The sequence below is a fragment of the Hippocampus bargibanti genome, linkage group LG12, assembly GCF_051943395.1.
Source record: "Hippocampus bargibanti isolate YZ-2025 linkage group LG12, ASM5194339v1, whole genome shotgun sequence".
Classification (NCBI taxonomy): Eukaryota; Metazoa; Chordata; class Actinopteri; order Syngnathiformes; family Syngnathidae; genus Hippocampus; species Hippocampus bargibanti.
The window spans coordinates 9,262,396-9,286,056 of NC_142745.1; the positions used below are offsets into that span (position 1 = coordinate 9,262,396).

General features: G+C 40.3%; 1 protein-coding gene across 7 annotated transcripts in view; it reads right to left on the bottom strand.

Moving 5' to 3' along the window:
• Positions 1 to 23,661, bottom strand: part of cadpsb (calcium dependent secretion activator b) — a 74,351-nt gene that overhangs the window by 42,848 nt on the left and 7,842 nt on the right. For all 7 annotated transcript variants that reach the window (XM_089009476.1, XM_089009472.1, XM_089009477.1 and 4 more), the window contains exons 2-3: positions 11,603 to 11,716; positions 6,326 to 6,658 (exon numbers count right to left, since the gene is read on the bottom strand). In XM_089009476.1, coding sequence (XP_088865602.1) covers positions 6,326 to 6,658; positions 11,603 to 11,716 — 447 coding nt within the window. The remainder of the gene's footprint in view (positions 1 to 6,325; positions 6,659 to 11,602; positions 11,717 to 23,661) is intronic.

The following is a 23,661-nucleotide window of genomic DNA, read 5'->3' on the forward strand; positions in this document are numbered from 1 at the left end:
CGAGACTAATAACGGCAAATATATTTCAATCCAATACTGGAAAAAAAACACTGTCTCACATTTGTGTCTTTGTTAGTGAGGAGCCTACTTTGCACTTTATGTAGAATGACGTCTGTGCTTGAAATACTGACATTTGTTTTACGGAGCAAGAACGAACGGTTCAATACTGACTCAAACAGTAAAAACAGAAACAATCAATTCATCTGACAAAAATTTTGGAGTCCGTACCTCCGTGAGATTAAAACCAAGATTAATGCATATAGTGACACTTAGTGCTCTCAGTATTATTAACTCTTTCACTGCCACACGATGTGAAAAATGTGTCCACTTCAATGCCAGGGATTTGGTCATTATCACTCAAATTCCAGGACCCACAGACTATTGAGTTTTAGGACTGCGTTAACATTTAATGCAGCGTAAGAAACCTTAGACTCTCTTCTTTCATCAGAAAAAAAAGAGTTAATTCCTAAATGATATAGGTCTGGAGTTATATGAGCTTGAAATGAGGGCGGCTGTCCAAAATGCAATGGAATATTATAAATATAAGCACTAACATGGAAAAAGGGGAAATGTCGTCCCCTTGTGGAAGGAAAAAAACATTGCCAGTGGTCTGACCAGCGCTTTATCGGCACCCCACCGCAAGAAAAACCAAAACCCAAACACATTCAGGAATGGCGCTCCACATCACATTTTTCAATTCCAGAATAAATTCAGGAATGAGTAAACAGTTTAACTTGAGGGCTAAAGTGATGCAATCACTTTTTGTTTCATGACTTTCTAGCATTCAAATGTTCCTGGGGGCAAAGTAAAATTCATGTAAAACACAAGTCTATCCATATTGTATCGTGATTGTCCACTTTCGGGTCACGGGTGAGTTTGCGGCCCCACTACATACATCATTTTCACTCAAATTGCAGGACTCATAGAATATTGAGTTTTAGGACTGGCTAATGGCTGTAGGACCGTCAGCATATGCTGGTGCGTCCCATTTTGGAACGGCAATTAAAACAACAGCATCTTGATTGGTGGCAAAAAAACAAAACGACATTTCCTGCATGACTATGAAAAGTAGAAAAATAGTCCTCGCAGATGATGAAAGTAAAGCAGCGGGTCAAACTTGGATATCAGTGCCTGCCCGAAGCAACAAGCACCCGCTGCTGATCTCTCAACGCCTCAATCTTTGCGGACCACCATCTCCTAAAAGGTCATGCATGTCAGCATGCTCGCGGGCCTAACAGAACAAGATTTCGACAAACAAGAGCCATTAAAAGGTCCGTTTATGGGTCGACGCTGCAGTTGCAGTGCGAACAGCAGGTTCAAGGTAAGGAAGTGAAGGCACGAGATCAGGAACTCACTCGACTGATGCTCGAGGCCTCCTACCCCTCCATCCCCTGCCCCAGATGAATACACGGACCTTAGCAGCAGACAGCTAGGGCAGCCACAGGCGTTTTCATGTGCACAACAAAGGGCAGATTGAGAGCTGAATGACACTAGAATGAGTTCAAGCATCTGCTCTATATTTAGACCTGCAATTTGTGTGCGTGTATGTGTGTCTGTGGTGGGAAAAGGAGATTCTCTTGTGAAGTGACAAAGAAGATGCAGAATTTTGGGACAAAAAAATGTGATCTTACCATTAGGGACTATTTCTTCCTATATCTTTTTATTTGAGTTGCGTTTACTTTGTTTCATTACAGCAACAATGCCAGTTATGGGGTGACGTTGCTATTTCCTTTCTATGTGATGTCTCCTCCAGCAAAAGAGGAAAGTGATGTCGAGCTGTGTGTGTATGTGTGTATGCGTGTGATGCGAATGGCTGATTTTAACAAGCCAGGGCCTCACAATGGCTCTCAGGTCTGACTCATTTAATCACTTTAAGAATGGGGAAATATTCCGCTGAGGAAGTGAGAGCATAAATATGGATTATTAAAACACTTAAAAGCCGCTGATGAGTTTGCACGTGAAAATACTCAATGGGGAGAAAAAGAGCCTACTGGTACCAGATTGCCATCCCTGCTAGTAGTAGTAAAAGTGGAGTATTATTTCAGTGATTTTTTTTTTAGGTTTTATGTGCGGCGAGATAATTTGCCAACAACACTCATGTCATTTGTGATGTATTTTATTAATTTGTAGGAAGTGCCGGAAAAAGGAAACATCTTTCATTCTGCTTTTTTCCCCCTTCCATTATTATAATCAGCTAACCTTTAATTGTCTGTGATGTTAATCTATTGCTTCTTTTTGTAAGTAATGTTAGAGGTTAGTATTTTAAAGGGTGAATATGACAAACGGCAGATAGATCCGGTGTGATTTTACAACTGCCATCATAAAGATACTATGTACCTCATACTTATGTTGAGGAAATGGTTTCTTCGGCCGTCATTTGTACTTTGAAGGTGTCAGATTTTTCCCTGGCTCTGATTGCCTCATTAGCTCTGGTATGATTAGCATGACGAAGCCTGCGTGGTAACAACCTAAGAAGTCTGTTGTAAGCATGGTCTAAATTAAACCTTAAACCACCATGGCGATTTAGTGAAGGGTTTTGCTGTTTTACAAACATGGCTTCTTTCAATCCTCTTTCAAACCATCTATTTTCTTTCTTTTCCTCAATGGACCACTTCTGTACGACTGACAGCCTACAATGACGTATCTGGTGTGTTGTGTCCAGTAAGTATTGTGTATATTTCAGGCTATGTTAAGGTGTCCTTGGTGGCAATGCAACACAGGAAAAAGGAAAAGAGGCCACAAATAGCGTAACAGCCAGTGATCACACTAGTCCAGTCATTTTCAGCATCCTGCAGAAATCCAGACAGCTCTTTCCACTTTGCTATTTTCGTGCAAAGAAAAAAAAAGTAAATCCCCAATGATAATAAACCCATGATGGCCCCTGAATCCCATACAATTTACGAAACCGTTCCATTAAATCTCAGCAGCTGTGAGACCCGCTGACGGAATTGCCTCCTAGTGGGGATTTTATCATTTAGCAGGCAGGGACAATTGATAGTGACTGGTTGCTTACTGAGGGGGTGCTGAAAGACGTCATTAGACGGCTGTAATATATTCATTACGCCTTCAAATGGATTAAGAATGGCCACCTAAACGTAAATAAATAAATAGAATAAAAAGCTGGAGTAAGCATCTAGAAAGACGACTTTTAAATGTCTTTTTTAACTCATTCACTGCCAGACGATGTGCAAAAATGTGTCCACTCCAGTGCAAGGGTTTTTGTCATTTTCACTCAAATTACAGGATCCAGAGAATATTCAGTTGTAGGACTACAGAAACATTCAACGCAGCGTTAAAAAAAACCTTTCAATCTCTTCTTTCATCAGAAAAAAAAGAGTTAAGTTATATAGGTATGGAGTTGTCTGAGCTTGAAATGGGGGCACCTGTACAACATAAAATACACACATATTGATTTATAGAGCGCTTATTTATAGAGCTGAAGCTGGAACAAAGCGTGAACATAAAAAAGAAAAACGCTGCACCCTCGTGGAAGGGAAAAAAGCATTGCCAGAGGTTTGACCATTGCTTTATCGCTACCCTCCCAAAACCTGAACAAAATCAGTCATGGCGCTCCACATCATTTTTTTCAATTCCCAAATAAATTTGGGATTGGCAGTGAATGAGTTAATATAAATTGTGTACGATTTATCAATTATAACAATTGGGAATGGGAAGTACTTCCAGGTGTGAATCAACTTTGTTAACTACTGCAGCTTTTTGATATTGACTGGTTCCGGTGTTACTCTGTAGAGCTTTTGCGGATGTTCTGGATGCAGATTTCTGACCTCATACTATCAACTTTGCTGGTAACGCTTCCAAACTAGGTTGAGCATCTTCAAAGGCGTTCGAAAAGAGGTTATGGAAATGGCTCACAGCACAGCATTAGAAACATCAAGTTAATGAAGCCCACTGAGGAACAGAGCTTGTATTGATCTCCATTTGTTTGATTTCTTCAGTAAAGACGATTCTCATAGAAGGACATTCCTATTGATTTACAAACTTTTAAGCCTCATTGACTTGCTGGCGTTATCAAGAGGTAGGTTTTGATGCATTAAATAAACATATGCAAGAGCGCCAGAGGTTTCTTCTAAATACAGCCGTGATAAGACTTTTAATCGGCTGCTGAAGAAGGAATACATTAGCGCTGCTTTTAACATTGCCGCAGAGGAGCCGAAAAGCAGGAACGACATCAGGGTAAGAGAGTTATATGTGACACACGCTCCCAGTCTGTAATCTCAACATATCTACCAGCACTCAACCACCAGGGTGAAGAATTGGACATTACCAGATACAGGTAGTTGGCAAGCAAAAGCAGCAGAAAGGGTTTTGTTATTATTATAATTTGCTCTAGGGCTCCCTCAAAAGTGATTTGCAGTCTACTTTGAATGCAGCCATGCAGACACAAATCACCAGTCGTAAACAAGCGTGGGTGTGCTACAAAGACATGACCAGAAGCGAGAGGCTAAGCTAATAAATGTTGGCGCTAAATGTAAAGAGGGACCTTTGTCTTCTAACATGTCATCAAATAAACAATGCCATGTTTTTTAATGTGTGGCAAAGTCTGTACAAACATTGCGTAAGATAGCACTTAAGCTAACAAATTGTGAGAGCTTTCATGGTTCATGGTACCAATTTTATGGCTCTTCAAAGTGGTTAGTAGCATTTTAGTGTCATGAGTCCAAGATGCGATAGCAATGACAGACGCTAGTCTGATTATTAAACTCGTCAAAACAGTTTTGAAGCTTGTGAAGGGTCAATTTCAAGGATGCATTATTATATATTGTGTGCTACAATATCAAAGCGTGACAGGAAAAGCGAGCGTTTCATGACATTTCTCAAACGGTTTATGTACAGAGGACAATTTGAAAAAAAAAAGGAAACTTGCTTGCATCCATCCATCCATTTTCAAATCTGCATATCCTCACGAACATCGCGGGCGTGCCGGAGCCGATCCCAGCAGTGTGCCAGTAGTAGGCGATGAACACTCTGAACCGGTTGCCATCCAATCTCAACAGTTCAATCCGATTGATTATAAGATCTTGGGATTCAAATAGTTCTCCTACAATGCAATGTAGTTGTCATTTTTTCAAATGACGACAAAAGCGTTTTTCACAAAAGTGCAAAACCGTCCACACCAACAGCAAACACGAGACGCTTTTATGGACTAAATACTGCCGTCAATGTCAGCCAAGGACAATACAATGGAGAGCAAGCGAGAGTGATCATTTTCATCACATAGACTGTTCAAAATGGATAATATGTACCTATGAAATAATATGTATAGATTAAAGGTTGATTAATATTCCTGTCAGTTACAATAAAAATCATCAATGTGATTGAACTGTGAGATAATAAGTCTTTCAAAGAATGTAAAGGCTTAATTTAGTTCAGGAAAAAGGCGAATCTTCTCAAATTCATACTTATTTTTGTTTCTGAAGTCCACTGTTCAAAATGTTTGGTTGAAAAATATTCAGTGGATGGGACAATGGGAACTCATAAAAATGGTTATTTAACTATTGTGACAAAAACTGTCAAATCATAGAAACAGATTTGGTGGGCCCCATGACTGGGTTTGCCCCAGGCGGTCAAATGACGACCTACGGTCTTTCCAGGTAAGCAAGTGTGAGGTCACCATATTGTTTTTATACACATACAGTATAAACACTTTACAGATGTGTAATATAAAATGAAATATCAAGGGGATGTTGGTCCCACCGCCTTTTGCAACCATGGTACGACAGTCTCGACTCTTCTTAAAAGACTACTGAAAACTACAGAGTAAAATTTTCTTGAGTAGATGTCGCTGATGTTGAAATTGAGATAAGGTCTAATGTATCACCAACACTGTTACTCAAAAAGATGTGCGATGGGTTCTTCTCAAGGTATACCACGCCAGACAGCATTTATGTGTTTATGAATGTGGGGAAATGAACTACCGTATTTTCGGGTATATAAGGTGCATCCAAAAGCCTTGATTTTCATCAAAAGATGACCCTGCGCTTGAATACGCAGGTGTGCCTTCTATACAAAGTTATATTGAGCCACAACAGGTCTCGCAACTACTGTCAGCGGACACCGACTCCGTTTCCCCCTGTCGAAGAAGTAGTGTGTAACCTTAGCCTCTACTGTAGCGACTTATTATGTGGTGTGCCTTCTTAAATTTGGATTTTTTTTTTGTCATTTGGAATATTATTTCATTAATTGAAGGTCCGCCGCATACTGCGGTGTGCCTTATATATTGAAAATGTTTGAAAATACACCATTCATTCCTTATACTCCGGTGCACCTTATACACCATGCCGTTATAAATGGAACTTCAACGTACCTGGCAAGCTTGGTAAAGAAGCTGGTGCTCAAATTTCTTGATACCCAAGATATTCTGGAACATCTCATACAGTTGGTCCTTGCTGAGGATCAGTTCGGAGGCGGCGCTGGCGGTCATACGCTGTTGCGCCTTGCGCGGATCCTCATCGCCGCGGGAGATGGTGTCAAATTTAGCCATCCAGGAGCTGAGAACCGTCTCCTTGCTCAGGCCGTCGATCTCCGGGAGGCTGCGCACGCGCTTCTCGATGTGCCTCTTGAACACATCCCTGAAGTCGCTCGCCGAGAAGCCGCCGCTCTGGACCATTTTAGCCACACGGTCGCTCTTTAAGAAAACCTTGGTTGGAAGAGACAGCAGATAAGTATGCAGGATTAATGGTTACGGTAGTGAGCTGAATACCGGAGTGTATAGTCATTACATTGCTCCTGGGTTGGAATCCAACCTTTTTTTTCCCCGCGTGTATCCTTTTGTCTCTAAAAATAGTTTGTTTTTTTTCATCAAAATCCATTTCATGCGACAATTGTCAAAGTGTTTCATGGTACATTGCAATCTACTAGCTTAGCTATTTTTGCAACATGACACTTTTAATTGTGCTTTCACCCACTTGGACATGTGAATAATGAAGAGATAATGAAGGATAACTAGGAGGACACACTTTGATCTTCTACAACACAGATATCATATTCCAGACCTCCCCCGCAGGCCAGATCAAAGTCATGTCATCATAAATTGTCACCCACGAAAGAACATAAAGTGTCAACTTTGTGTTTCTCCCTTGGTTTTTTTCCTTTTGGCCGAAACTCTCGACTTTTTTAACTACAGTAAAGTCTCGTTATATCGATATCGGATATATCGATAGTCCCGGTTATATCGATACTATTTCTATGCACGCACGGAGAAAATTACATGCAAACAGGGTCGGATATATCGATAGTCCCGGTTATATCGATATTTTTTCGGACTCCCTTGAATATTGATATAACAAGACTTTACTGTATTATTACAAACAGTTTTTTGCTCCTCTTTCAACATAAAGCTAACAATAGCTGTCTACCTAAATATTTGCATACCAAAAATGTCCATTACTTCTGGTTTAAAATTCTGCCATTATCTCATTCACTGCCATTCACAAACTTATTCGGAAATTTAAAATATGACGTGGAGTTCCATTTCAATTTTTTTTAGTTTTGTTTTTTCTTGCAGTGGGTGCAGATAAAGCGGTGGCCAGACCTTTGGCAATGTTTTTTTCCTTCCACGGGGGCCAGCATTTCCCTTTTTCCATGTTAGCGCTTGGTTCCAGCTTCAGCTGTTGTTAAAGCGCTCTATAAACCAATATGTATGTATTGCATTGCATTTTGGACTGCCACCCTCATTTCGAGCTCACATAACTTCAGACCCATATCATTTAGGAATTAACCCATATAATTTAGGAATTAATTCTTTTATTTCTGATGAAAGAAGCGAGTCTAAGGGAGGGGTGTCAAAGTCATTTTTGCCGCGGGCCACTTTGTAGTTACGGTTTCCTCTCGAGGGCCGTTATGAATTTGGGGAACCCATTAGAATGTTTAATCCCCTCCACATATTACATATAGAGCACAGCAAATTGATAAATAACCAGTTTTCAAATCTGAAGTCAAAAAATAATGACTGTTATTGTGGTTTACATGGGACGAATTGAAATTTCGGTTCAGACTTTAGCAAGCATCATAGAATTTCACCGGTTTGATTTGCCTTCGCGCGCCGAATAAAATGATGTGGCGGGCCAGATTTGGTCCCCGGGCCTTGACTTTGACACCTGTGATCTAAGGTTTCTAACGCTGCATTGAATGTTTGTATCGTCCTAAAAGTCCACGTTCTGTGTGTCCTGGAATTTGAGTATAAATGACAAAAACCCTGGCACTGGGGTGGACACATTTTTGCACATCGTCTGGCAGTGAATGAGTTTAAAATTTTGGAATTTGAATATTTATATCATCATATAATAACAATCATTTGAAAGCTAATAGTATATGCTCACCCTCTGTGAGAAATCTGATCTACGAGATGACTCACGTTAATAATGAGATTGACATCCACGAACTCAACATTGTACATTTACCGGGAGTTATTCTAGTAACCCGATTTTATAGAGGACACGCGGGGACCTGAAGCAACGAGGCCGCCGACTAATGACAGACTGACAGTGATAGAACAAGATGACAGCACCAAGTTAACAATGAAGCCCACCGCTTTATCATTCAGTCTGTCACATTTTGTTCTCAGCGTCCGATGTGGCTGAAAAGGGACACGGCGGCCATATATGAACAAGAGAGCTTCGATAGCATTGATTCATACTGAGAGAGGCTTTTAAAGGCCTAGAAGTCTTTAGTAAAATCAATGATTTAATTAGTTCGTGTCTCCCACTCATTCGTGCAGTAAAATAGAACACCAATACCCACTGAATTTTGTCAATTACCAGGAGCAATTCACTTTGTGATGGAAAAGCGTAACACATGATGATTGTACTCCACATCCTGTTTTTTATTTATTTATTTTGTGCACAGTAGCAGCCCATGAGTGAGTGCAGTTGCACAGTCCATTACGCTCCAATCCAAAAACGCGTCATGAAAAATTCAGTCTTTTTACGACGGTCATATTTTGTAAAGGAAGCGAACGGTGCTGAATCATAATGACGGCATGTTGGTAATCTTGTGCTTGTCTGGCGCAGCGGTATCAGGTTAGCATCATTCTAAAATACCACACAACTGCAGTGCATCTCCACACTATAGGAAATGGATGAACCTTTCTTTGTTGAGTTTAGTTTTTTTAAACCCAGTAGGACTAAACACCGAAGATGTTCAAGTGTCTAAATTACAATATGAATATGAGAAAATTGACATAATCCCCTTACCCTTATGGAAAACATTGTTTCCTCCCTCAATTGTGTTTTGCAGATTATAAATAAGCATTAACTCATTCACCGCCATTCCCGAATTTATTCGGGAATTAAAAATATGACGTGGACCGACATTCCCGAATTTGTTTGGGTTTTAGTTTTTCTTGCGGGCGAGGGTACCGATAAAGCGCTGGTCAGACCTCTAGCAATGTTTTTCCTACTACGAGAGGGACAGAATTTGTGTGGTATTTTGTCCATGTTAGCGCTTTGTTCAAGCTTCAGCTGTAGTTAAAGTGCTATATAAATCAATATATAAGTATTGTATTTTGTACAGCCGCCCCAATTTCGGTCTCATATAACTCCAGACACATATCATTTAGGAATTAACTATTTTTTCTGATAAAAGAGGAGAGTCTAAGGTTTCTTATGCTGCAGTGAATGTTTATGTCGTCTTCAACCTCAATATTCTGTGAGTCCTGCAATTTGAGTGAAAATAACAAAAACCTTGGCAATGGGGTGGACACGTTTTTGCATGTCTGGCACTGAATGAGTCAATGGTGAAAAAAAATCAATGTTTTGTCATGGAGTATATATTTTTCTCAATCTGACAAAAACAGGCATTTGAATAGGAGTGACTTTCATGCAACCGTAAGCAGTCGATTGAATCACAAACTCAATGCACAATGTAAGTGGCACAACCTTTTCTGTCTCTTTGCTTCGTAAATCTCTTCTCTTCCATCAAAAGTTGTCATGTCTTTGTTTTTGGCGTAACATTTTGATTTGATTCAATGGGCAATGTGTACGTTGTACTGGGATAGCCTTGTGCAAATTGTCTTCTTAACCCATGGCAACTATCTTCTATGTACAGTGATACATCAGCTCACAAACTTAATTGGTTCCTAGAACGTGTGTGTGAGGTGAAAAGTTTGTCTGCTGAACCTTTATTTTCCATAAGAAACCATTAAAAATGAAAATAATCCGTTCCCAGGTCCCCATAAAAATATAATATTTTTTTTCTAAATGAAACTACAGAACATATACATGTACTTTATTTTATGTATAATAAACATGCAATGTATTGTGATTAATGAAATAAACTGTACTGTAAAATAAAGTACTTTTATTTACCTTTGTGATGGTCGTTGGTGTAGTTGCCTCTTGATGATATCTGAGTGAAGGTGCCATGCTTTCTCTGTGATACCCTCACTCACACTGTCCCCTGTTAGCTGCTTTTCGTTAATCCAAATCAACAGAAGTTTTTCAATCTCTTCTATTGCCTGAGACTGTTGCTTAGACACATAGCAATGGTCGACTTAGCGTACTGGAACTGGGACGCTAAGACACACAAACGCACACCTAGTTCGTGGTTTTTGATGATCTCCTTCTTCTGCTCGACGGTAATTTTCTTTTGTGTCCTCTTCCGCTTAACACTAGCCTGTGGTGGGGGTCTTTTTCTGTCCCATAATAGCAAAAGTACTCCACTCGATAACAAACCATTTCTGCCGTCAAAGAAAACTACTCCGGCAGCCACCGTGGCACTGTGTGGTTTGGTTCGTCCGCCGAAAACTAGTTCGTTAGCCAAGATCATAAACCCGCAAATTTTATTTTCGTGAAGCGAAAACTTCGTGAGCTAAAGCGTTTGTAAGATGAGGTATCACTGTATTCATATAAGTATTGTGATTGGCTGGATGACATTGGACGCTCAATTGTCCGCTTGTTTTTTTTTCCCCACTTGCTCATGTATGTACAGTTTGTATGCATGTATGTATGCTATCTACGGTATGTATCCTTCACCCTCATTTACATGAACCTACAGTATAGCACATTACATCCGCCCTTCACGTGGAGGTGAAGCTATAATTAACCTCCATGGCCATCTACAAGCTGTCAAAGGATTTATCTGCAGTTTTTGCATGATGACTTTGCTTGTTTTTTTTCCATTAAAGAATTGACCTTTAATATCCGCGATCTGTCATGTCTCCAGCATGCACAGTAATAATAATGACTTGTTTCATTATGTGGATGAGGGAAGAGGGTGAGGCTTGGAAAGACGGCTGTGTCAGCCACATGGTCTGACTCATAATCTGCGCAGTGAGAAACCTCAGCCACCATTTTGTCACTCAGCCGCGTGGATTTCAGCTTTTTGACATGGAAAGTGGAGCAGTTCTGCATGGGTGGTGGGCAGGATTGGGGGGGACGTTATCGGCCAAAAACCATACGGCTCGACTCATTGAGAGGCAAATTGCTTCAGCTCGCCACATTTTTTTGCCAATCAGTAGAAATGTATGTGGAAATGCATTGAGTCAGTGATGAATTCAGAAAGTCACCCGGTCTCTACTTTGTGTGGTGTGGTGGGGGGGGGCTGTGATTGAGCACGCTCTGCTGTGATTATGGAGTACTGGTACCTCATAGTAGCTTTGCACGGCGTTGATGAAGGCTTCGTCGGCCACAATTTGAGTGTCGCCGTTCAGGAAGGCCTGGAAGCGATCCTTGGTCTGCTGAAGCTGCTGCTTTGTTATCTGTTCGGGCAAGGATACACAAAGTACAAGGCGGCTTTTAAGGCGAGATTAAAAAAAACGTGATCCAAATGAGTTGAAAAAATGCTATCCGCACACTTTTGACATGTTCTGCGAGACCAGGAATTTAGTCTCAATGAGGCTGAGCACTGGGGGATGGAATCCACCAACTATCGATTGACGAGCTCTGCCAGTCTGCAGCTTTCAAGACAGCAGCTATTGTACAAAATTCACCAAGAAGCAGCTCCCGCCATAAAGTAGAAAAAGCTCAATGACACGCTACCAAATCTCTCTGCAGCCAACAAATATCACCCAGAGAGATAGCAAAACAGGCCGTCTTGGTTGATTGGATCCGCAATCTCCTTCTTTCAGGCACCAGGCGAAGGTCATGACCTTAGGTACTAGCGGGGAAGAAAGATTTAGTGTTAAATCGAGAGCTTTGCTTTACGGCCCCGCTGTGATGTAAAGCCGGCAGCCGCGCGGCCACAGTCATCAGCAGTCAATCTTAAAATCTTTTATTTTTTATTTTTATCATCCTTCATAAATAAAACTCCAAATGTTGCACACTTCTTCCACTCTGATCCCACCTTAACACCACCTTGAGCTGAGAGTTGCTTCAACGGATATTGTATGTCACCGTCCAGAAACATGAGCGCAGTACACTGACATCCCAGAAATAGAATCTTACTGGCATTTATTCATCTTTTCTTAACTTTGTTCTACGAACAAGTTGTCTGTTTGTTCTGGAAATGAAATTCTTTATTAATGTTGAACCAAACTTCACATTAGCTTTGTGAGATTTGTTTTTACTTGTAGCAGCAGACAAATTTATGTCAGGAAGTTATTTCAGGAACAATTACAGGAAGGCAGCTAATCTCACTTACCGTATTTTGCAGTGTATAAGGCGCACCCCCAATGAATGGTGGACTTTCAACTTTTTCCATGTATAAGGCGCACTGGACTATAAGGCGCATATTCAATGAATGCAAAAAGTTTTCCAAATATAATATCTAAATATATAAAAGTTTTCCAAATATAAGGCACACCACATTATAAGGCGCTACTGTAGAACATGGAGTTACACACAACTTTTACAGGGGGAAATGGCTGCTGAGAGTAGTTTCGAGACCTGGTGTGGCTCAATATTATTTCACATCTAAGGCGCCCCTGCATATAAGGCGCAAGGTCATCTTTTTAAGAAAAGTAAAGGTTTTGTGGCGCGTATACACCGGAAAATATGATAATTGGTCAAAAAATGATTAGTGCTAAGTATTTACTACAAGCTACATATCTTTAGTCCTCTATATGCCAGAAATGTATAGTGGAAGGCAGAACAATGAAACACTCTTCCGCCAGGTGGTAGAAGGTAGAATTAACCCAGCGGTCACAAACATGCAAGGTACGTAAAGTTGCAATCAATGATCACATAAAATTAAAAATAGTTCACGGGTGCTGGGACTTTGTAATCTTCAATAATGTTTTAAAAGTCATTTGAAAGTGTAAACATTGTCTATAAAACATGTAGCCCTTGTGCATATCAGTCCTGAGAAGTAGCTTTCACTTTCCAGTTGATCCACTTATGGCTATTGACAGAAGAGAGAATTGTTATGATAAATGATAAATAATTTCAGAGACATACTTTTGTGATATTATTATTTGGTGGCGGTCATTTTCTTCATATGAAAAATGTGCCTTGATTACATAAACATTGGACGGCTTGGAGTAAAAAGAGATTCACATATTTGATAATAGCAACATGCTACATAATCCATCCATCCATCCATCCATCCATCTTCTGATCCATGTATTCTCACAATGGCTGTGGCACATGCTGAATTCTATCCCAGCTGTCTATGGGTAATAGGCAGGGCACACTATGAACTGCGTGCCAGCCAATCGCATGGCACACACACAGCTGAACAAGCATCCGCCCTCACACTCATGCCTCGGGACAATTTGAGTGTTCCATGAATCTGTCATGCATGTTTTTAGAATGTGGGAGGAAACAGCAGGACCTGGAGAAAACCCACGCAAGCACTGGGAGAACATGCAAACTCCACACTGTGAGAACGATGCACTAACCCGTTGACCACCAGGCCGCCTATTACATAATTCACTTGCTAAAATAATATTAATTAAAGAGTGGTGAAATGAATTCAAGCACTTAACTTTTGCTTCAATGCTAACATATTTTATAGATGCATAAAGAACCTAATTAAAATAATATGCGCCTCTGATCTCTTCTCCCCTTTGTGTGACCTCATTCATAGTCGAAATGTCCTTGAATTGATTTCACACACGTTAACAGAGTCAGTGACCCAAAAGTCAATAGAGCGACCATCTCCCTATGACAAATAGCGTCTACACTTCAAGCTGTTGTGTATACCATACAAGCACAAGAGCCAGCGTGCGTATATGCGTGCGAATGTGTACGTGTGTGTGTGTGTGTGTGCGTGTTAGTATGTGACAGACTTTGGTGTGGGAGGAAGATGGAAAAGCATTCCATACCATGTGCCTGTGAGGCAATCTCGATAACATCTACGTGCCTGTCACCACCCACGTACCGGTCTGGTTGAAAATAATATTAATAAAAATAATAACATCAAAAAATGGAAATGAAAATGACCCATAATCCGTCAGCACCAAAGTTAATCATAGGATGGATTTTTTTGGGAGCCACTGCCATAATACTAACAACTCCATCCATTCATTTTCTAGACTGTTCACTCCTATTATTGCCACAAGTGAGCTGAAGCCAGTCGCCCAGCTAACAGGCCAAATGGACACCCTGGACTGGCCGCCAGTCAATTTAATCAAAATTAAGATTTCCACTCACTACTGGTTAACTCATTCACTGCCAGACGTGCAAAAATGTGCCCACTCCAGCGCCAGGGTTTTTGTCATTTTCACTCGAATTGCAGGACCCACAGAATATTGAGTTTTAGGACTACATAAATATTCAATGCAGTGTAAGAAACTTTAGACTCTCTTCTTTCATCAGAAAAAAAAGAAAAAAAGGAGTTAATGCCTAAACTATGTGGGTCTGGAGTTATATGAGCTTGAAATGAAGGTGGTTGCCCAAAATACAATGTAATACATACATATTGGTTTATATAGCCCTTTAACAACAGCCGAAGCTGGAACAAAGCGCTAACATGGAAAAAAAAGGCAAATGATGCCCCTTGTGGAAGGGAAGAACATTGCCAGAGGTCTGGCCAGCGCTTTTTTGTCACCCAAGCAAGAAAAAAACACAACCCGAACAAATTCGGGAATGGCGCTCTGCATCATATTTTCAATTCCCGTAATAAATTCGTGAATGGCAGTGAATTAGTAAATTCCACTAAGAAGGCTCGTTATGATTTCATTCAGAGATGAATCAAATATATTACAATTCAATTCACATTTTTTAAAGAATAAAATTAGAATTTAAAAGAGGAAATATCCGCTGATTAATCTATAGGGCTCGAGGTAATATTCACGGTAAATTCACACTGTGTGCCGCAACGACACTATTAAAGTATGATGCAGGCAATGTTCTGCCAACAACACACACTGCGGTATAATCACATACCAGATTGGATCACATTTGGGGTTCCAAAATGATATTTGGATGGATTGAACCGGAAATATGCATTTTCACTCCGCATATGTGGAACTGGCATTCGCCGCTGTTTAAAAGGATGCAATGGGTGAGAAATGTTGCTATAAACTGGGTGAGGCAGCAGATTGCTGGTCAATGATTGTTGGCTTCGAAACTAAGGTAAACATATTTTGAGCAAATTCCCAAAGTGACTTAATATGAGTCATAAGAGTCATTCAGCAGTCAGCCAACGTAGTTAGTCGCTTTGACTTTCTCCGCGGGCTGTGTATATGACATTAAAATAAATCCTTAAAATATGAAACTTTTTTTCCTTTCATTTAATCTTTAATTTGGCCCTTTTCTGACTTGGCCGGTGACAGACTATTAATCTCTGCAGCAACATGATCAAACATCGCCTGTACAAAAGCGAAAGACTGCTGATTGGGGAGCTGGACTGATTAGTGACCATATTGATGATCGAGGGAAAGCGCCTACGTTTTCATCTGATTCCACATTCCCAAGACATATTTTCCCTACTTGGCGCATATTGATTCTCTCTCTATGGCTGTTATCAAGATTGCAGCGGGCAGGGCGCAATGATTCATTTGCAGCAGTGAAGTAAACATTAATCACCCCCCGAGTATCAATAGAGAAGCCAGCCAAGGGCATTATGCCTGGAAACTTTATGACTCTACAAAATGACTTGTCTGGATTCCTTCGCCCAGATGCAGCTTTGATTATGTGAGTCGCCATGAACTATTTTGAAAATGTAGTCACATTTGAATTCAATTATCCACAGGTACAGTCGATAATGTACGTGCATGTAATTTCAGGCCATGTTTTAAGTGGGAGATTCAGCAGCCAAAAGTGGCGCTTATTTTCTGCGACATCTACATCAGATTTTTTTAGGAAATTAAATTGAACGGTGCACTGTTCCATGTGCCTTAATCCCACCTGAGGTGCTTATCAATTTATCTGTTATATTGTGCATGACATAGTTGTCCTTGCAGTGCTTTCACAGGTGTGTAACTTATCTAAATGACTAAAGCGTACAAACTAGCCAGGGTGTCGTATGTTGAATCATACTTACACTGGAGTTATACAGTAATCCCTTGTTTTTAGTGGTTAATGGGGACCAGGACCGCCCGCGATGGCCGAAAATCCACAGTCAAGTTATATAATAATAACCCACATGATGTGTAGGCTCTCCGTCGTACAGGAGTAGTCCAACGAGGAAAAGGTTTCTTCAGCTGTCATCTGTACTTCTTTGAAGGTGTCAGACGTTTGGTTCTTCTTCCGAAGAGCTTCGTCAGCGAACAAAAGTTGTGCTGGTGAAGCTCTTCAGATGAGGAGCGAAACGTCCGACACCTTCAAAGAAGTACAGATGACGGCTGAAGAAACCTTTTCCTCGAATATGCCAGGTGAAGAACCGCGAAGAACAGTTATATAATAATAACACAGAGGAGGTTGCTGGGTGGGGCTGACAAGATGTGCAGCCAATCCACATGGCTGAAAACCATTAGACACCGTCCGGTCATTGGGTGACATTGTACAAAACCTCTGAGTTATTCAGCATTTTTTTACATTCTGAACGCTTTTTTCCATGAAAAAAAAAATCTGCGATGCACTGAAACCGCGATAAGTGAACTGTGAAGTAACGAGGGATCACTGTAGTAACCTTCTTCTTGAAGATACATCATATTGAAAGTTGACGCCGATTTCCTAAATTAAGAGGCTGTGGTTTAGTTGGTATACCATCAAGTTTTATTTATTTGTGTGCTGTTTTCACAGAAGTATGTGCAGATTTAATTCGACAATAAAATTAATTAAGGACCGACGAGACAGCAGGAACCTGGGTGGGAAATAGAACCATCAAACCTTCGAGAAAAGTCAATAAATGATACACGGCAACTTCATCTAAAACTACTGCCTCATAATATATGCTGAAGACAAAAGTCAATATCCACAGCGAGATTAATTATTCAGCGCAACATTCAATATGTCTGAATGAGGTTTAAAACAAGAGTTGTATTGAAACGGTTGCCTCCATAAAGGTAATTTAAAAGAGTTTGCTGTGTTATGTTGAAAAAGCAAAGACTATTTAAAGATGAAGGATGGCATACAGGTAGCTGCAAATACCCGTGTGACCATTCTCATTTGGTCATCAGGTAAATTGCTCACTTTGCTCATGTTTGTAGTCTCTATAGTCTATCCCCCCCCCAAAAAAAAAAAAAAAAACATCAAACCGGAAGCATGTTTGCAATGTTGCTTCCCCGCTTACACACGAGTGAGATGAAGTGAAGCCGCGTTCAGATCTTGCTAGCAGCTTTGAAATTGCCATATTTTACAGTGTATAAGGCTCGCCCAAAAGCCATGATTTTCTTCAAAGGATGACCCTGTGCCTTTTATGTGAAGTTACATTGAGCCACAAAGGAGTCTCTTAACTACTGTCAGCAGCCCCGGACTCCATTTCCCTCTGTAAAGGAACCACGGCCTACACTGTAGCGCCTTACAATTTTTTATTTGATAACTTTTTTCATTCATTGAAGGTGCTCCTTATACTGCGGTGCGCCTTATAAATGGAAAATGTTTGAAAATACACCATTCATAAGGGTGCGTCTTCTACTCCGGTGAGCCTCATACACTGTAAAATACGGTACAACCTGAATGAAACTTTTTGGTCAGAAAACTATACATTTTCAAAAGAAGTTAATTTGGATAGTGTTTCTTCATCCTCATTATTGCTCACTTTCCAGCTGCCTTCTATTCCTTTCTTGGTTTTCAACACAAAGTGAATCAGTCACAAACCACACAAGGGATGAGAACAAACGGCATCAGTACAAGGCAGCTGCACAAAGTCAAATACAACAAAACCCACTGCCATCAAGCCATTGTGGTCACAGAACTACAGAAACGCAAAGACAGGTGCTCAATCTATTCTTTCCCCTCTGCGTTCACATTCATTTGCTGCAAAAGACACACAAACAAAGCATTATGTGAGTAAACGCCACTCATCAGGGTCAGCGAACAGCCAGGTGTGTGCTCTGCAGACACACGGTAAGCAGGTCGCGTGTCCGCATTCTCCACTCTGTTGTCATACCACAAGTTATGGCGTTGCCGAAGCTCACAAGAGAACATCGTGTTCACCACCAGCTAAGCCGTTTCACATCGCAGACATCCATTATCACACCACCCACTCCCTCACAGCACCCACCCCCCGCTCGGCCGTGGTCTTCAGTCATCCAGTTAGCGAGCAGAAAATGAGCTCTTACACAACTATGACATAAATGACATGGACATGTGAACTTTCCATGGTCGACAGACTGAGATCAGCAGGGCACTTTGAAAAGGTCATGGCAAAACAAAGCGATCAAAAGTGTCTGGGGGAAGGACATCAAGAGGTTGCTTTTAACAATGAGCCGTAATGGAGTGATTTCAAATATTTACAGGACAGTGGTATTTCATACTTACGAAATTAATTATTAAATTTAAAACAGAATCTTATCTTACAGACAGTGTGTTTTAAATTAGATATCAGGTAGACAGGATGATCTTAATACAACTAGAAATTAATTATTTGTGGAAAAAAAATCTTTATGAGAAAAGTTTGTAAAGGGAGATGCATTTTCCATGTAGAGTAAATGCCCTAATCCACAGGTGTCAAAGCCAAGGCCCAGGGGCCAAATCTTGTCCGCCACATTATTTTATTCGGCCCGCGAAAGCAAATCAATCACGTCAAGTTCCACGATGCTTGCTAAACTCTGAACCAAACATTCAAATTGTCCCATGTAAACAACAATAATCATCATTTATTACTTCAAATGTGAAAACTAGTGATTCATTAATTTGCCGTGCTCTCTAAATGTAATATGTGGAGGGAGTTAAACATTCTAATTGCTTCCCCAAATTCATATCGCCCTTGAGAGGAAAACCATAACTACAATGTGGACAGTGGCAAAAAATTTGTTTGACACCCTTGCCCCAATCTGTTCCAAGTTCCCGCCCCCCAAAAAACATTCTGACATAAATGTTTTCTAAAGCATCAAAATATGAAACAAATACATGTTACAATTACCATATGTTCCCATGTATAAGGCACACCCGAGTATAAGCCGCACCCCCATTTTTTTCCATATATAAGGCGCACCGAACTATAAGGAAATAGTTTTTATAATATAGAAATATATCAAAGTTTTCCAAATATAAGGCACACCACATTAAAATGTGCTACAGTAGAAACTGTAGTTATGCACAACTTCTTCTACAAGGGGCAAATGGAGTTGGTGGCTGCTGACAGTAGTTGCGACATCCATTTTGGCTCAATATTACTTCACATAAGGCGCACCTGCGTATAAGGCGCAGTGTCATCTTTAGAAGAAAATGAAGGTTTTAGGTGCCCCTTATACACCGGAAAATATGGGAGATTATTGCACAGAAAATGTTAAAACAAAAAAGAGTAAACAATAAAACACGCACATGGTTTAAGAGTGTTTTTCAACCAATAATGTGATAATTAACCTGTATAAAAAATTGAGATCATGGAGTTGCAAAAATGTGCCTATCCTCTTAAAAGTAGGATGGGGCAATGTACAAAATTAAACAATCACATTAAAGCTCATGTTTTATGTCGGGAGGGGGCTTCAAACTGAAGTCTGATTTTGCACGTTGATGTCATAGATAAATTAGAAGTGCAAACATCTTGTTGACACGCACACGCAGTCGTGTCCCTTTTTAACATTTTTTTTACAGAGAATCATCATTGAAAAGATGGAATTCATAAAGAATGCAGGTTGCAGATAAATGATGTCTTTCATATCTTATAATTTGCATGCCACAACGTTGCGCGAATGCCTTCGAGTCAAGGGCAGACTTCATCCAAGACCAATCATGATTAGGATCAGCACTCAATTACTTTGCAGACACCCGCTTTCTGTATGTGACTGAAAGATGCATGCGCGTTCGAGAAAAGCTTTTCAAAAAAGTTCAGAGAAATGTCTTGAAAATACTGAAAAAAAACTAAGTAAATTCTGAACTAAACGCTGAACTAAAATTCTGAACTGAACTTTATTACATTTCATCTATCGGTGTTGGGGCCTATTGGATTGGATTGGATGTACCTTTATTCATCTTGCAGTGGAGAAATTTACATTTCACAGTCAGCCATCTTCAGCTGTAGCAAGAATGCATCTGGTAAATTTAAAAAGGGGGCCCAGTTTGGCCCCTTGTGTCTGAAAAGGGGGCCAAATTCTAAAATTGATGGTGCCCGATTTAAAGGACAACCGACGTCACTTTTTTGTTTCTTAACTGACATCAGAAAAACGTTTTATAGCATCTAAAATACCCAAAACACGCAGTATGACATTTTTATTCAAATGCAAAACACCAATAAAAATGACTTAAAGTGTGTTAAAGTGCAACACGAGTTTTCAGACCAAACAAGCATTGACGTGATGGAAGTACTGCTGTTGTGTGTGCTAATGTGTTGCACTAGTGGCTGTGAAAATGCGTAAATGGCAGAAGGGCGCGGCCCAGATGCATCCCTGCAGTAGATGAGGGACACCTTGAACTGATTGTCATCCAATATCAAGCCACACAGAGACGAACAACAATGTGTATCCGATTTGTGCATATGGAACTCAAAAGAAGCCGCAAGGCTTCCTATGAATCCATCTGCCACTAAATTCACAAGTGGCTTTTGTATTTCTTCTAAATGAGTATGCAAAATGCTTGCGGTGGTCTTGTACAACTCACGCAACATATTGTACATTTCCAGCGGCATGTTGCCATGGCATCACACATCCGTCACGGTGCGGTTTTCCCTCTCTTTGTTTACAATCTATACTAAGAACACGGGATTAGGTTATGTATACAATCACAATTTCTAGAGGAAGATTGACAGGAGTGCGGATTAATCAGTTCAGGACGGACATAAGAACTCACCTTAAAGGACAACCGACGTCTCCGGACAAGTTGTGTCCATAATTTGTAAAATGGCTTCAAATGACTTCTACTGAGCGTATTTTAATAAGATTCCACCGCATATAGCTATATTTTACGTTTTAAGACTCGCCCTGAATATTCAGGAAGTCTTGTTTTTGAGTTGGTGACGAGGCTGTACGTGACGTCATGAAAGGACCACCCCCTGACCGTAACAAAGACGCATTGTAGCGTCCTTCCATCACGTCAATGTATTTTGCTGTACATGTTTGGTCTGAGAACCGTGTCGCCCACTTCTGCCTCTTTTGTGGTGGTACACGAAGTTTTCATCCCAGCCAAGTACAGCCAAATGCATTGACGTGATGGAAGGACTGCTACAATGTGTCCTTTTTTCGGTCAGGGGCGTTCCTCCAGTGACGTAACATACGGACTCGTCACCAACTCAAAAACAAGACTTCCGGAATATTCAGCGCGAGTCTTAAAACGTAAAATATAGCTATATGCGGTGGAATAAGCTCAGTAGAAGTCATTTGAAGCCATTTTAGAAATTATGGACACAATTTGGCCAGAGAGGTCGGTTGTCCTTTAAGCTTTATGGATTAGCTCAATCATGAAACAGTATTCTTGTCAAGGTTGGGCAGGGAGAACAAAAAAAAACATTGCAGTCGACGTCTAACATTCAGGAACACGTGGCCTCTGCTGCGACACAAAGGTTTAATTAACACGTGCGCAACGGAAATAGAAATCAACCAGTGCAAGGCGAACGTCACATTGTGGGATGCAGCATTGAGGCCGGCGGATGAAAAGAGATACACCAAATCCTAAATTGTCCTGCAAAAGCTCCCGGGGGAACATTTTCATTTCAATTGCTGTTTTTCTACTAACAAAAGTATCTCGGTGTGTTCACTTCATCAGCTCCTGCTGTTTTATCACCTGAATCATGAAGGCAAAACTTCATCTACCGCTGGCAGAGTTAGAAGGAAAATATTTGTATGACAATGAGTCGTACTTAAACAAACTGGACGTAAAAGATTAATTTCTGCTGCTTTTAGGCTAACACTCTCCAAGCGCAGATGAACAATCCGTCGCTATTCACTAATGATGCTAAATCATTTAAAACCCACTTTTGACCTTGACTGCAAAGCCTCTTTTATTGTGATGCCCTTTTGCAGTCAGAACTCAATTTAAAGCTCTTACCCAATAATGCAAATCATTCCACATGAGCTCCCTTTTTTACTGACTCGCTCTCTCGAGCGACTCTTTCGGAGCACCATCCATCCTTCCATCCATCCATTTTCTAATCCGCTTAGAGTTGCAGGCGTGCTGGAGCCTATCCCAGCAGTCTTCAGGCAGTAGGCGGGGGGACACCCGGAACCATTTGCCAGCCAATAGCATTGCACACAGAATCAAATAGTCGTTTGAACTCATTATCACACCCAGGGATAATTTAGAGTGTTGCATTAATCTGTGGTGCATGTTTTGGGAACATGAGAGGAAACAGGAGTGCCCGGAAAACATATACACGGGCATGGAGAGAACATGTAATCTCCACATTGTGAGGCCGAATGAAGAATAGAGCCCTGTACCTTTGCACTGTGAAGCTGATGTGCTCACGAGTCGCGCACTGTGATGCCCCCAGCAACCTCCTATACATGTTCAAATTCAAATTCATCATTTTTTTTCTTGTGAAAAAGTTCTTATGCAAGAAGCAAGAGAATGTAATTGCATGGTGAACCTGGTATTAAGTTGCATTAGTCCGTAAAAGCCAAATTATCACAGCATGATGAATTCACCGCCATTTTTTAGTAATGTATTATTCTATTAGCAGTCATAAAATATAAGAATCACTTCTCATTAACAGTGTATGAGCCTTGAATGGGAGGGGTGACATTTAAATCACAAAATAGAAAATTTTTGTGGTCAGGTGGCATATCACTCCATGGCGCTCACATTGTTTGACAAATAATCTTATGGTGAATATAAAGCGCTTCACCAACCCTATATAATTTATCATTTGAAAAAGAATATAAATATTGCATTTGTAGGAGCCTTTAAAGCATTGTTCCTTTCGGGTCACAATAACATAGATGATGTATTTTATAGATTTTTTGGGTTTCTTTTCCCACTGATATGATGATGATAATAATACTAATACAGTAAAGTCTCGTTATATCGATATAGGTTATATCAATAGTAGTGCTTATTACGATACTATTTCTATGAACTCAAGGAGAAAATTACATGCCCGCAGGATCGGATATATCGATAGTCCGGTTATATCGATATTTTTTCCGACTCCCGAGAATATCGATATAACGAGACTTTACTGTGATACTAACAATAATACGACTACTACTAATAATAATAATACGTACTACTACTAATGATAATAATAATAATGAATATATGAAGAAAAAATCTGAAGAAAAAA